We start from the raw sequence: 15,739 nt of genomic DNA, 5'->3' as shown, positions 1-15,739 counted from the left end.
GCAGATATATACGTGTCGTGTACAAAGGTCTAGGCGTCAATAGCGCAGTGATCGATCAAGAGCACTAGGGGCGATATAAAGGATCACAGATTTGTGGTGTTTACAGTAGGCTATAACAAGGCATTAGGTATCAGCTAGGCAAGGTAAGCAGGCTATAACAAAGCATAGGGCAGCTACTTAGTTGGTGGGGGCAGGCATATATCGGGTTCTTATGATGGCAAATGTCACTATACAGTATGAACATAGATGCGATACTAGTCACGGTCAATAGATCATATCGTTTTGTTAGTGTAAAACGGTTGTAAGTTTCAATGCTAAGCAGATTATATGTAATACATTGACTCATCGGACAGTGAGGGCAGCTCTATAACAGTTCATATGTGCAGTACTGAACAAATCATATGTGGCGCAGTGTCTAATCAACAGAAGGGTCACAATTACAGTACTTAATCATTCATCACAGAGCGGTTTACCTATTTTGACGGTAACTGTGTAGTAATCATACTAAACAAATCATATGAGCAGAACTAAGCAAATCACACGTGGCACAATGCGTAATCACAATGGCTACTCACGGTATGGACACAAGTACAATACTGGATGTTAAGCATGTAACGCATTGACTATTGAACAATAGGGACACCTATGTAGTGTTAATGAAGGTTAATAGATAGTGCAGGCTCTGTTCATACAGGGTGGGCATGTGGTGCACGTGTCTACTAAGTTGACACTGGGGACTGGTGTATATAGGGGAAGGTCGGAATATGCAAAGAGAACTGTTAGTCGCAGTGTGAGAGACTTCTTGATGCAGATAGTACGTATGGCTTGAGAGTTCAAGGCTGGTGAAGGATAAGGCGAGCAGCTGGTGGTGCGGTCCCGGCAGCTAGTGAATTGTACGGTTATTGAGTCATAAGGCGGGCGTTACAAAGTAAAGGCGGGTATATGTTAAGAGTGTACTTACATTATTACCACTTGGATGTAGGAATCGTGGCCGACGGCATGACCGGCGTAGACGGGCACTGACAGGCCCTTATGCTGCGGCCATTCGGTTGTGCGCCACGGCTTCCGCCTGCTGGCTGGGCCAACCAGTGATGAAAGAAGTGAAGGCCAAACAGGAGTGGAACGTAGGTATCCAGAATCCTATGCAGAGGCTTTAACAAAGGATTGTGCATGAGTGGAATGAACCGCTACTTTTGAAAACCCATTTCCACCCTCAAAACAAGGGTGGAAATGGATGAACACAAATGTAAAAAAAAATAAGGTATGCACATTTTCTCTAGTATTTCTAGAGATCCGTAGCCCTTATAATCACCACAGCTATCTTCTTGCAATGAGGGAGTTTCAAGAAGCATAATGAACACTTTTTTTAAAAACTGCCCAACTCATTAAGGCAATCTTCATGTTGTTAAGGATTTCAATCAGGTGGTACACCCTGGTCTCAGCCTAGTATGCAGCGCACAAATGAAATACATATTTTATTATGTCTATAGGTTCAATATTCTGAGTCATACCACTCATATCACACCCCTTCTCAAAATACCTGCAGGTCACAATGGACCAGGAATCAGGCTGGTTGGTAAAGGTAATATTTATTTAAAATTCAAATCAAAACATATACTTTTAATAGGGAGCAGCAATCACCAATGTGATGACAATGACAGATAGGTAGGTATATAAGGCAGTTAAATTCACTTTTAGCAACACAGAATATAAAACACAGAGTAAAGAACAGTTTTGGCTTGTTTGAAAGATAGCGCTTAAGTTAAGATTTCCTCCTGCAAAATTCCTTAACTCACAAATCAGCAATTCTAAACAAATATAAGGAAGCAGCAGGTATTCAGGAACAACGAATAGTGTACAGGATTTGCATACAACCTTCCCTCCGCATACAAGAGAGAAAAACTGATTTAAAATCTTACCCTTTTAAAATGACATTCAAAAATGGCTTAGCAAAACAATGAAAAGTGTGTAAAAATCCTTAAGTCATTATACATTTATGTGGGAGCAACATTGACAAGATGCTAACCATTATAAGTTATAAGATGAGCAAAAGTAAACACTTTGGTTCTTAATGGAAGTTTGGAAATAAGTGAAATTGAAAATCACACGTGTAAAACTGTGCAGAAATGCTAATTCCCGCCTACAATTCACTAAACGGTTTTTAGGTTGGCATGTAGCTACGGGTCTTATGTATAAGTCAGAGTTGAAATGAAGGCTCTAGCTATTAAACTTAGGAACATATGCAATGTTGAATGAGAGGCATTTTTGGAAAATAAAGGCACGTAAAATGAAACAGAAATCAACTTTTACAAGGATAGTTTATTCTACACTAGGGCATTCAGGCTAGGTTATCAGATTGAATCACAGTAAGCTCTAGAGTTGATCAGCAGTACCAACTCTAGCACCTCTGTGTCCGCCCTGGCTGACTCAGTCCGATTACCCGAGGGAGGATTTAAGGGTTTGGGATTTCACAAGGCAAAATTATTGAAATTAGTTTAGCACTAGCGCAAAGAATCAAGGCAAGGTTTCAAAAATGGTTCTGACATTGTTACAAGTTCTTAAGGTAGGGATAGGATGATTTAGAGATTGAGATGGAACAAAACAAGGTATGCTATGATTTTCTATGCTTCCTATTAATACTTACAGTCCACTGTAATTTAAGATTTTGGACCGTCAAGGGTTCTGGTCATCACACGGATCAGTCTAACCAAGGACAGCAGGGCAATTCTGGCGGGATCGGGGTCAGCTGGGCGGTTCTGGTCACCTGGACTGGCACCTCGGACTGGAGACTGGACTGGACTGGACTGTACTGGTTACTGGAGACGGGAGATCAGTGGGATGGCGAGTTTGGAGCAGGCATGCATTTAGTAGCAAGCCAGGCTGGATCAGAAATGCTTCCCTTAGGTTTTGGGATTTGTGTAGAATTTAAGGTCTAGCTGTAAATGAGTTCAGCAATGCTAAAGCCTTGGCTTTGTAATGAAATCAGGAATCAGGAGCAAGGATGGAGAATTCAGGAACAGGGTGCCACGCAGAAATCAGGATGAAATCAGGAATCAGTCTGTGTGCTGTGAGGTTCCCCTATTTATCATCCCAAATGACATCACTAAATTGTATGACAGGGGCAAGCCTACTGTCCACAACCCTACTGCTAGGATTGGGCAGAATCTCTGCCTTGCTTTTCACTGATTGGATGACAGAAAGGGATGTCATGTTTTATGACATGATCTGGAAACCTTGCATAGCTATTGGGACCAAAATCTAACTTTCCCACAAATACATATTTATGTAGTTATGAACTCTAAGAAAATCAGATGCACTTGTTGCATATCTCGTGGGTCACATTTTAATCCAAGTCCCAAATCTGTGCGACCTGGTTTTGCCTTTCTGTTGCATTTTGGCAATTTTAACCATGAAAGATTTGGCCTAAAATGTCCCAATTTTGTACATGGTGCACGTTTACCCCTGGAATATGTGTACATAATGTCATGTGCGCAAATTCAATACTTTCCCCACCAATGGTTATTCTTCAAAACTTCTGTTCTTTATGCAGTACAAGGTGCAATCATGTCTTCAAAGAAAGAGCATAAAATTTGAGTTAAAACTACCAACTTTCAGATTTCTCCTCATTCTTGTGGCAAAGTTACATGTCTTCAAAGTTCAATTACAAATGGGCTTTTCAACCACCAAATGTTACTTGTCAGTTTTTTTTTCTTTTCTTTCAACTGGCAGCAGCTGTCAAACTCCTTTGAACAGGATGGAACCTCCCTTTGTTAATTGAAGATTCCTGCCCCTCCCACTTGAAGGGTGAGTGTATTATCCTGCTATTGTCTTGGCCTGAGGCAAAGACAAATGTCTAATGAAGTCTCTTTGTCCTGAGATCTGGGATTCAAATTCCCCATGCTCCCAATTAGCATTTCCTGTTCCAGCAGTGGAGGTGTCCTCCTTTCTCAGGGTCAGCAATGATAGAGCAAGTTTTTTTCTTATATAGTTTATTTAACTCAGACTGAATTTAGCTTTGAGTTTCACCTTTTAAATCTTTCCTTTAAACATATAAAATTGAAACAGTGTACAAGTGTGTCTTTACCATTACAAATCCTTTTACAATTCTAAGTAATCAAGTCTTGACACAATAATCTACTTTTAAAATAGGCAATTTTCCCCTTCAGTGAGAAAAAAGCCCATTTGACTTATTTCTTTTAAATTCGGTTTTCCTCTGCAGCAAATACCCATTTTAGTCAGCTCTAGTCCTTCCCTTGAGTGCTGGAATGGTTTGCAGCATAGATACATGCATCATGCCTTTGTTTAGAGTCTCTCTCTGCACAGCTGATTCTGATACTTGTTGCAAAGTTTTAGACACATTTCCCGTGGAAAAATAAGAACACAGTCCCTGGTTTGCTTTTCAAAGGATACTGTTGCCAGGAGCTGTCATTCAATGCGGCCCGGTTCCTCTGAGCCACAATGGATGATCCTGAGCATTTCAGGCCCTTTTTGATCATAGTGGTTTATGAGAATATGCTGCATTTAGCGCCAAGCAGCACTTTTTCTGGTTGTGACACAAACGCAGTTTTAAAGATTTTGGTGTGCACAGGAGTCAGCACAGTCATTCTGGGCTGTTTCTTTCACCATTGCAGTAAAGTGATGTAGTGAGGCACATTGGAGTGGGTCAAAATATCCCACAATGTATCCTGGCCATTCTGCAATTTAGTGAGAGTGACCAATCGTAGCGGGGCAGCCCAAAATAATGTTGGAGGAATTCAGGAGAAGTGGGTGTTAAAATTTCAAAGACAAAATGGGGTAAAATGCCAATCGGTTATCTAGGGTAAGACATGACAGAACCCAGTAAATGCAATGGCACCAACAGTACACATAATAATTTCGCAACTTTTTGTGGTAAATCAGAAGTAGGAGACAACAAGGAGGCATTGGGCCTCATTACGAGTTTGGCGGTAGCTGTGCTGGTAAAATCTGCACGGCTGCCGCCAAACCCGTAATATTACTGGCACCCGGGAATGGGGACGAACAGGAGCATTACGACCTTGGCGGACCCGGTCCGTCCCAATTGCAGGGTGCCGGTATTTATTACTCCCATAGGGCTCAATTGGAATGGGGAGGTCGGATGCACCGGCACCATTCGTGAATGGTGCCGGTGCATCCGATGTGTTGTGCTTGTGGGTTCCTGTGTACCCGCGAGCACAACTCGTAATCTGCCGGTTCGGGAACTACGGTACTGGCATGCTTACCAGTACCATAGTTCCCGGACCGGCAGACTTGTAATGACCCCCATTGTGTTGTAACCTTAATTTTATTATCTCAGAGAAAACACGCCCTAGGCTGTCCTTAAGTCTTGTGAATTGGATCCTATTCTATAACAAAAAGGTGTAAACGGGTGCTCATCAGGATATCTCCTATAACACAACAGAAAAAAGTCCTCTGTCCAAAACCTATACTTGCCTAAACTCTGACCCGACCACTATCAAATAACCAAAACAAACTCAGGAGCAATACATTTGGACCATGGCACTTTAAACTGAATGGTGGCTGCGTGCTGACCTCCTTCCTTGGTCAGGCTTTTTTTTACCAGAGCTTCTGCCCTGCTGCACAGTTTATATCTCTTATTTGTCTGTTTCTGGCCAAGGCTCTGGCTGTCCAAGCCACCTAGGGTTTTGTTCTCTCTTTCTTCGACCTTGGGTTCAGGGTTCTGCCGCCTTCTCTTGTAACTCTTGGGTTTTGGTTAGCCTTCCTCTGGTGTTTCACTTTCTCACCCGACCTGGTGTTCAGTTTTCCTCGGTTAGATTTGGACCTTTGCGTTTTGTACCCCACCCTGGAATGTGTCTACTCTCAGCCCACCTTGGGCATTCAGATTCTCTACCACGCCTTGGGGTTTGCTTGCTTGTACCCACCTATGGGTTTCAGCATTTTTACCTTGTTCTGGGTTTGACTTCTCTCAGCATCTCCCTAACTCTTGGAACCACTGCATACCTTTTTCATATGAGTGATGCTCCTCAGGAGACTCGAGGAGTGTACCGCCAGCAGCTTTCCTCCTTTGGTTCCCTTCTGGCACCAGGACCCAGGAAGATCTCGACCTTTCATTCTTCATGCTCCTTTCAGACCCTGGATACCAGTGTCTCAGTGTTCTGTTGAACAGCCTTTCCTGAGGCGGTTGTTCTGCGTTGTTTGCTGAGGCTGGTCGCTTCTGACTCTAGCAGGACTCTGAGCACTCCTCAGGCTCTTCCGCTGACCTTCTCACCAAGTCTGGTGCACACTCACACATATCTTGCCACACCTCCCAGGAGGAGGTCCTCTCCGCTCTCTGGCTTCACGGGCTGCTCTCTCCTTCTCCAGGTTGGATTGGTCCCTTATCTATCTCTCTACGAAAGGGTGTGGCCCGGGTCAGTGCTCCTTCTGTCCAAGTGAATGCTGTGCATGTTGAGGATCAGAAACTACACCAATCCTCCTCTCAGGAAGCTTTAAGTTATCACACAAAGTAAGTCCCATATAAGCAAAATAAGTATTGGGATCATGAGAATAGGGGGGGCTGCTGATATCCCTTCTAGGGTACCTCATGTCTTCAAAGGGGGGTTGCTCCCAGTGGGTTCCCACTTGCCCTGTCCCCTAGGAGGTGTTAAGCTTAGCGGGCTAAATTCTGTAATCCCAAAGCAAGTGGCTCCCCCTTGGGGAAATAGGACAAATTCCCTCCATTGATTTGTCCCAAAGTCTATAAGGATGTGGTCACCATTTGTCAGTAATGGCCACAGTAAATCACATACATGAGGCTACAGTGTCTATCTATCTATCTATCTATCTATCTATCTATCTATCTATCTATCTATCTATCTATCTATCTCATTTATAATGGACACTCTCAATCACTTGAATAATGCTACGTCCATAGTCTGTTAATGCCAGTATCATTGGTCACTGTAACACTCTTGCATGAGGCTGTCACCAACAACTTTATATGTCAATAATAATGGTTGCTTTAAATCACCTGCATGAGGCGAAGTCTAAACCGACAATAGAAATCCTTATTGCTACTGCCCCCACCTTAAAATCACATGAATGCATTTCATTCATGCACGCATTTGTCATACCCAAACACCCACACACTCAAGCACACATGCACTCACACACACACACACACACTCACCCACGCTCACACTCGCACACACACACTCCCACACGCTCACACTCTCTCACACACTCACACTGATACTAACATACACATCCATGCACATGTACATACTCGAGCAACTCTTGTATGCATGCACACACATAAACGTACGCACACTCTACATGCACACATACAGTACAAAACACCTACAGGATCTTTTGCTTTGCAGTGAATATTCTCTTCAGGCGGAGGCAGGAGCGGACAACAGAAACAAACAAATCCAGACAGCACTGGTGTACCCCTGAAAGGATTACAACACAATGGGCACTTTGATGCTGCTGATCAGGTGTCTAGACAAATGGTCGACACAATTTGGTCGACAGGTCAAATGATCAAATTTTGTTTTTAGTTGTATATTTATTTTTAGGTTTTCGAATAGGAAAAAAAGTGTTTTTTAGCAAAAAAAAGGGTGTTGGGGGGACCACCCCCCCCCCCCCCCCCCAAAAAAGTGAAAAAACAAAAAACAAAAAATTTGACCTGTCGACCTTTTGGTGTCGACCATTTGTCCTGTCGACCATTTAGATTCGATCAATTGACCTACAACCTGCTGATCAATGTGATTTCTTAACAAGCTGGAGGCAAGCACACACGTTGTGCTGCATACTATGGCACTCACATCTTTTTCTTTTTTTTTTAAACAAACTCACCAAGTATACCTGATTTTGGAAAGGCCTTCGAGGATATTGTGAGAAACCTGAATGTATCTCCCTAGCTAGTCCCGGGGATCTGTCGTCCAGGTGGCAGGGTCACAGCCATCGCTATTGGATCCAGTACCTGTGTTTGGACCAGTGAGGGAAGATCACCTGGATGGGGGGTCCTCAGGGAGTGGGAGTGGGGCACCGACAGGTGAAACGCGGTATCCCCCTTCCTTTGACACTTTTTCCCCTTCCTCTCACGTTAGACATTCCAAACCACTGCCCTCCCCTTCTGACACGAACACTTTCGCACAACACAAAGTACAACGGACTAACACCAGAGCTGTTTACTTGACATGTCCCAAAACAAGGGTCAGGCAAAGTCGGGCAATTGATCTGAATCACATGCACCTGACGGCCCTTTCCCTTCCCCACAGGGATAAAAGGTGGAGCCAGAGAGCACAGTACGGGCACGACAGACAGCATGACGAGACGGCTAATCAGGCTCGGCAGTTCAAGCAAAGGAGAAAGACGACAGGAATCGAGAGGGTGGCGAGGAGAGAAGTAACCTTGCCCTTTTTGTTCCAGACCCACAGAACCTTCGAGGAAGAAAGACTAAGACTGCGAGCAATAGCACAAGTGTCTTGCAGCAGATGTCAACGGTACAAGGGGCATGCCTATGCTGATAAGTAGGAGTGAGGGAAGCTCCCGCGACCATGGTACTGGCCTTGACTCCAATGAAGAGGAAAGCCAAGCGGTTCATCACAGTCGGTGAGTCGAGGGGAGAGCCGATAAGAACCGGGCTGTGTTAATTGATAATCGCAAAGTGGCAAGTTTGAACCAAGTTCGAGGAACTGTGAAAGAACTGTAAAGTGTTAAGGGGAGACCACCTGTAGAGAGAAACCGGCACCACGTGGGTGCTAACTCAAGAGACTCTGGTCGATACCCATCTAAGAGAAACTGCAGATACCAGCAGGCCATAAGAGAGCCAGCGGAATAGGTCAAAGCGGTCATAGTGAGGGTCAAGCAAAATCCTAGTACAATCAAAAGACTTTGATCTACAAACTAAGTGAAAGAAAGTGAAGTGAATCCTGCATGGAGAGGAAACAAGGGAAGCGAATCCCAAGAGGAGCAAAGTCTAAAGTCCCAAGAAACAGTGTGTTGACAAACGTGAACCCGTCCGAGAGATGTCCGCTGGAACTATTTAAAAAGACATTACGATTTGTGGAACACGATACATGAAGGGTCAGCGCCCAGAAGAGGGCGACACAGGGGTGAAGCCATTCCCCTATGTGAAACTGTGGTAAACAATTGTGAAGGGTCAGTGCCCAAAAGAGGGGGACCCAGGGGTGAATCCATCACCCATTGAACATTGGAAACAAACTTTCATTTGTTGACAAAACTTTTATTTTTGTTAGTTGAAGACATCTGGTCCCCGAAGGCAAAAGACTTTCAAGTGAAACAAGACATGGCCATAGACGGTCCTGAAAGCTGCCATTAGAACTGTCATTTCGTGCTGGAGAAGCCCGAGAATGTACTGTGCTCCAAGATCCCACCTTACCCCATGCTCAAAACGTGGGGAAGGGAGACCCAGGCTACCACATCCTGACATATTATTTGAGAACACTTCTTTCTTTTCTTGAGAATTATCCCACACCCTTTTTTGTTTTCGATGTCAGGTTTGGCAATAGGTTTCTTAGTATAGGCCCTTATATTTGACACGACGCCACTAGGACTGCCTTATTTTTCATTTGATGGTGATGGTCGACGCTACCATCTTAGTTTTAGGTTTAGAATAGGTTCATTGTTCAATAAACACCCTTGAACTGTGATCACTTGTGTCTATCTTACTTGTTGCCACCCTGAGTTCCTCACAATATGCTTAAGATTTATGGAGCAAGGAATTATCATTGTTTTGTTGTGTGAAAAGTTTGTGTTATTGCAGGCAAGCTTCAGTTATAGGAAAATCCCTTTATGCATCGTTGAGATGAAACCAACTCTGGAAGAGCTGTATTTGAGTGGATACTGGAAAAGTGCACTAATAGTGATCTTTTAACTGAATACTTACCCCATTAGGAGATCATGGGATGGAAGAATTATCTGGACTACATACAAATGAATTCAAGCCCGCACCTTGTTTTTAAAATCCTGTTTAAAGGTTCTTCCACTAGCATCCTTTGCCGCTTATTGGCCTCTCAGGAAGCACTGTGTCCTTCTTGCAAGCTGACAAATGAGAATGAGATTGAGATTCATTTTGTGTTTACTTGTTCATTCTATATCAGATCTAGGTGCTATTGCCTAAAACCAATTTGTATTCATCTTCCTGTATGCAAATTGACTAGAGCCTTTTATGTTACATATTGGGTGCCTAACTATATAGCTTGGGCATGGACAATGTGGGGCAGGCATGTTGCACAATGATGATATTGGGGCTGCATACATGCTTTTGTTTGCCATTATTTTGTTATATTCTTAGATTGATAGCAGTGATTTTAAGATGAGCTATGTTATGTACTTAATAATGTATATAAGCAATACATGGTCAAATTCTATTTATATCAAATATTCTAAGTAATAAACAATTATATGTAAGGTGGAAAATATATGTAAGGTGATTTCAAACCAAGGAGAACTTTTTCAGTGTTAGCTTGTTTTTTTTAGTAGTTGGTGTTGCAATGTATTTGATTTATATATGTTGTGCTTTTATGGAGTGAACCTCTGAAGTAAATCTGAGCTGATTGACTAACAACAAAATATACCAATCTGAGTGCCAGCCCTGGTGAAGGGGGGTGGGGAACCGGGCACTAAGAACAGGTCTAAGGAGGCAACCAACTACCCACCCCACCACAGCTCAGCCACTGAATGCGTCTGTGGTTCGGAACCCTTAGTATATGAGTGCTAAGAACTCTTTGTCCGTGGGCCCAGACACTAAGTGCTCCTGGGGCTGAGAACTAGTAACAACTAAGGTTCAGAATTGTGTGTTCCTGGTCCTTAGAGTTGTGTACCTGTAATGTAGGAATTTTGTGCAACTAGAGCACAGTAGAGCTGGTGCACATGTGTGAAATTGATATCTTCTTGCTTTTTTTTTAGTTGTTTACGGCTTATTTGTGACGGTACTATCAGCAACACTTCAATACCAATTGGCATACGTTTACACAAAGGACAAGTAAGTAATCCTGTTGCATTGTTGAATGGTCTATATCAATCTATCTGAGGAAAGAGAAAGAGAGATAATACCTTTCCAGTGTGAGCAGGGGTAAGGGACGTTGTCGAAGATAGGCATATATTAAGAATGATATGACTTTACTTGCAGCACTAAATGCACTAGTATTATGAATGTATTAGCTATAAACCAATCACTGACTGGCCTGTCGGCAAGAATAATAAATTAGGCTTTTTGGCTGGCCGTTCTTACTGCAACAACCCTTCTCTCACCTTGGAGACACTCACCTGCACCAGGTTTCCTGCTCTGCTTTACTGGTTACCATCACCTCCTCGCTCCCTCCAACCCGCCCTCCTGTTTTTGAGATTAACACTAGCGAGGTTTCTTCTCCAATCACACATTTCTCTGCTCTCCTTTTCTATCTCGCTTTTGTCTGTTGTTTCATCGTGCTTATTATCCATATTATCCACCCACTTTTTCCCACCTCTTACTATTCCCTCACACTTTTTCTACGTCCTCCACTGTACTCTTCTGACTTTGTATACTCTAGTGGTCTCTTTGAAATTCTCGCTCCTTGGAGTCTCCTCGCCTCCTTCCATTCTCTTCCCTTGCCTCTCTCCCTTGCTTAGTCGATTCTCCCGTTCGACCATCATCCCTAATATATTGTAGCTGTCAGCCTGTTTCTTTCCTGCCCCCTTTTTGCTTTTCCTTACTGTAGACCGCACTCACCTTCTATCATCCTAGATTTCTGCTCCCTGCCCCGCCTAAATCCTTGTCTGTGACTGTCATCCTCCCTATTTCCACTGCACTGTCGTTTGCCGCTCATTTTATTACACTGTATCTAACAACTTTTCTGCCCCTCAATAGCTTCACGTAATCCTTCTCGCTTTTGCACCTGGCCCTATTCTTTCATTTTTATGTCCATTCGACACCCACCTCCTGCTGACTTTTACTGTGTACCCTACATTGGGGTCTCTTATTTTTACTCTCACTCTGGCACCTCGCCCACACTTTCTTTTCCTGCCCACTTAGCATTACCTAACTCAAGCCTCTTCTTTGCCATCCCACCAATGTCCTTGCATCTTCACCTAGATGCTCCTTTGTCACCTCATCTTCTGCCATTCTCTTGCTCCCTCTACTTTGACGCACTCATTTGTGCACCTCACTGCCTTTTTGTCTGGGCCGGAGGCCTTATTGTTATGCTGCGACAGGAAGGCTCTCTCCACCCCTAATAGAGAAAAAGATAAACAGTCACTGGTGGAGAGAAACTGGTCGATAATCAAATAATTAGAGCTCGGATCATTATCGAGTTCAGGAAACTCTGGGTTGCCCTTGAATGAATGAAGGGACTGAAAATGTTCTTGCCAAGCTAGACCTGTAATAATATTAGATGGGCATCCTTCATCTGTATTTGCACCCTTGTTGATTGTAAACCAGAAATCCCTTGATTTGTTCAATCTGGTTCCCTCAATCAACCGAGGATAGCACAGGGGCAGTGAATGGTGGATAGCACATGGACAACGCACTGGTCTTGGAAGCAATACCACGCAGAGCAACAGAGGTTCAAATCCCGGTTCTACGCTTAGAAACCGAACTCGGGTACAGTATTAGGCGCATTATAAAAAAAACTATTAAATAAAAAAATGAGGGATTCACAAAGAGCCATGGTATTTTCTGTTTTCTTTCTATTAACATGGTTCTTATAATTGTTCCTCTTGCAAATCACGACATTTGCGACTCTCCCTTTTGTGGTTTTTAATTCATCAAGAAGCAGGAGTTTTGCTTTTCTACGCTCATGTTCAAACCATCCACCTTCATGAACTGTTTGCTTCTTTTTTACTGCACAGGGTCTTTAAATGAAAGGGTGTAGCTCTAGGATCAATTTGTCTTAGTAGTCTACGGGGATCAAACATGTGTTGCTCAAGGAATATTCTTCCAATAATGGTAGCATGTTTGAATAAAGGGACAATAGCACAGGAGGCTCATTTATTGAAGGCCATCTGACAGTCTTCAAGTTAGTGGATGGGTCTAAGCTCTGGGGATAATAAAAAGTAGGTTGATCCTCGCCTTGAGTGGTGTTGAGGGTAAGATTCGCAATCAGAGGATCGTGGTCAGTCTCTATGCGCTCAACTACTTGAAATGATTTAATTGTGAGCCAGTGTTCTACATTCATTAGGATGTAGTCTGATACTTGAGTAGTCATTGTTCTGGCAGTAGAATGTGCTGGAGTATCCTCTGGGAACCGACCATTGCAGGCTGTCATCCCATATAGATGGTTGACTGCCGCCAGTGCATTTGAATATCTGACATACCCCATATTTCATCTTCCAAGGTTACATATTTCCAGACAAAGTTGTTGGGCTCAAGCTGACAGTTAATATCGCCCATTATTAGCAGTATTGTTGAGCACGAGTGCTAGGGAGTGCTCAAGGTCGTTTATTGCTGCTTGACTTGGCCTTAGGTAGGTGTTAAAAATTATTATATTTGTACCCCCTTAAAACCAAGTGTTAGACACAAGTGTTAGACTATAACTGTACTCAGGTTCCTAAATCAAATTAATATGTTCAAATTGAGATGGTAGTTAATTACTTTAAAACTACTTGTTGTTGTTATGGAATAAATATATGTACACATGCTATAACATTCAATACGCTGGCAAGAATTGGCACCCTGCACTTTAGAAAACATTATTTATATGGAAGTAACTTGAAGGATGGTTTTATCAAATTCTATACTTAATGCATATAGTAGGTTTCATAATGAGATAACAGTAATGTTTTTTTGTTCTTTTTTAATTTGCTTTTTAACGTAATATCTTTGTGATCAACTGATTGTTTCCAATGATAGTCTTAGGTATTTATCGTAGTTATTGTACACGCCATGCTGACATCTGAAGGGATTGGTACAACACATTTTCTAAATTCTGGTTTGTATATCTGGCTTATGCATTTTAATTGTAGTTGTGTTACATATGGAAGTTTGTTTTTTATTTTGCTTTGTGTAAGGTTAACTCTGATTAACCAACTCACAATAAATAAATAAGAGTTAGACATAGCAAATCATGTGCTTCCAATTCTATCACCATGCATGTGACTTCTAGACTTATGTGAATCCATATGAGTAGGCCACTTTTAGGAAGATCCTTTTTGACTTTAGAAGCAGGATATAAAAAAGTGCAGTAGCCCGACTTATATATAGGCTCACCAGAGCCAGGTTTCCTGGAAACACATGTTCTTGTTATCTTGATTGAAGTCCTGCCAATCCGGGTCCATGTTTTTATTACTCAGACCAGAGATGCTCCAAGATCAAATGGAGAAAGATATACAATTTCCCACAGATTGGTTTGGATCTGTGCCTAGATGTAAGGAAAGGTCTACAAGGGGGGGAGGGGTGAAGAGGGGGGTTTCACTGACTCTGGGTAATAACCATCAGGCTTCATTCTCTCTTAGTTGATGGAGATTGAATGTGTTTCCTATGCTCGAGATCCTCTCTGTCAGGTCAATTAAGTCAACATTTTCTAACAAGGATCTCACTGTTAAGTCCTTTGAAGAAGTAGAAGGTGGTGCTTGCCATAATTCTATATTGGAATTTAGAGGGGGTAATGAACGGTACTCGATTGATAGCAGGACAGTTGGATGTAATCAGAGTGGATCGGTTGGATCAGGATCACGCTCGGCTTCGACTTTATCTGAATGAATAACCGCTAGATACCCTTTCTTGTGATGTAGCCAGTGGATAGCTTTGTTAATCAATGACTCTCTATTCTGTTTTGAGCACCTGGGTACTTTCTTTTGTCATGAATACAGTTCTGAATCTTCCCCTTGGTTAGGTTAAGTACGATCAAGACTTGACCTTGTCAATGGCCTTGAAAGTAAGCTATTGGATCTATTTGCATCGGCAGCTTTCGCGCAATTTGTTTTGTTATCCTTGATTGGAGATTTCACAATCAACATGACACGTAGCTTTATAATAATCGCTAGAGTGTTGTTAGCTTTTATGGTTTGACCCAAAGTCATTTCCGAGCATCGTTTGCTGAAGTTCTTATTTGGTTTGGACGTTGTAGATTTTGGGTTGGTTATGTGGTTGCAGTTGTGCAAGAGAAGTTAGCAGTTTGTTCTCTATTGTTCACCACATTAAATGCTAGATATGTCAGTGAGGTTTGAATTTTTGAAAGCTGAGTTTTTGTTATTTTCAAGATTGCATAACAACAAATCACAAGTAGGACAACGTGTGCAGTCAGTTATCATTCAAGAGACAAAGAGGGTTCAAATTCTTATTATTTATTGGATTAATGTCAAACAGGGAGTTTGGAGCTATAGGTTCTATTATTGGAAGCTGATATCTTTCAGGTTCTTGATTGAGTTCATTCGCTAGCAATTGGGGCACATTAAACATATTTTTGCTTTTTTCCAATGAAAGGGGATCATGTTGATTAACAGGTGTCTTTATATTTGCTTTATGCAATGGAAGAATCATTTTGGGGCAACAACCTCAGATTTGCAACCTTTTTGCTGGGCAGTCCCTAGGAGATTGTCGCTCATATCATGTACTATAGATTCTTTGGTAACATGTACTGGGGGTTTGTGAAGTTTCTGGGTTTTGTCGGGAAGTTGTAACTCTCCACTGCCAAAGGAAAGCAGTGACTCGGTTTGTGTTTGCTCTACTTCAGAGATAGGATTAAGAACATGTATCTCAGAACAGACAGCTGGGTTTCTGTTTCCATTAAGTGTCTTGGGGAGTGTGGGGGCTAAGTTGGGTGTCAGTAAATCT

At 42.4% G+C, this 15,739-nt stretch overlaps 1 protein-coding gene across 1 annotated transcript in view; it reads left to right on the top strand.

The window, feature by feature from the left end:
* Positions 1–15,739, top strand: part of LOC138488299 (multidrug and toxin extrusion protein 1-like) — a 638,882-nt gene that overhangs the window by 298,293 nt on the left and 324,850 nt on the right. Inside the window, exon 12 of the mRNA XM_069615181.1 lies at positions 10,897–10,972. Within this exon, the coding sequence (XP_069471282.1) occupies positions 10,897–10,972 (76 nt within the window). The remainder of the gene's footprint in view (positions 1–10,896; positions 10,973–15,739) is intronic.

This window comes from Ambystoma mexicanum, chromosome 9 (assembly GCF_040938575.1).
Source record: "Ambystoma mexicanum isolate Mex_15411 chromosome 9, UKY_AmexF1_1, whole genome shotgun sequence".
NCBI lineage: Eukaryota > Metazoa > Chordata > Amphibia > Caudata > Ambystomatidae > Ambystoma > Ambystoma mexicanum.
The sequence above is the reverse complement of the archived record's forward strand: the minus strand, read 5'-3'. Positions and strand labels throughout refer to the sequence as shown.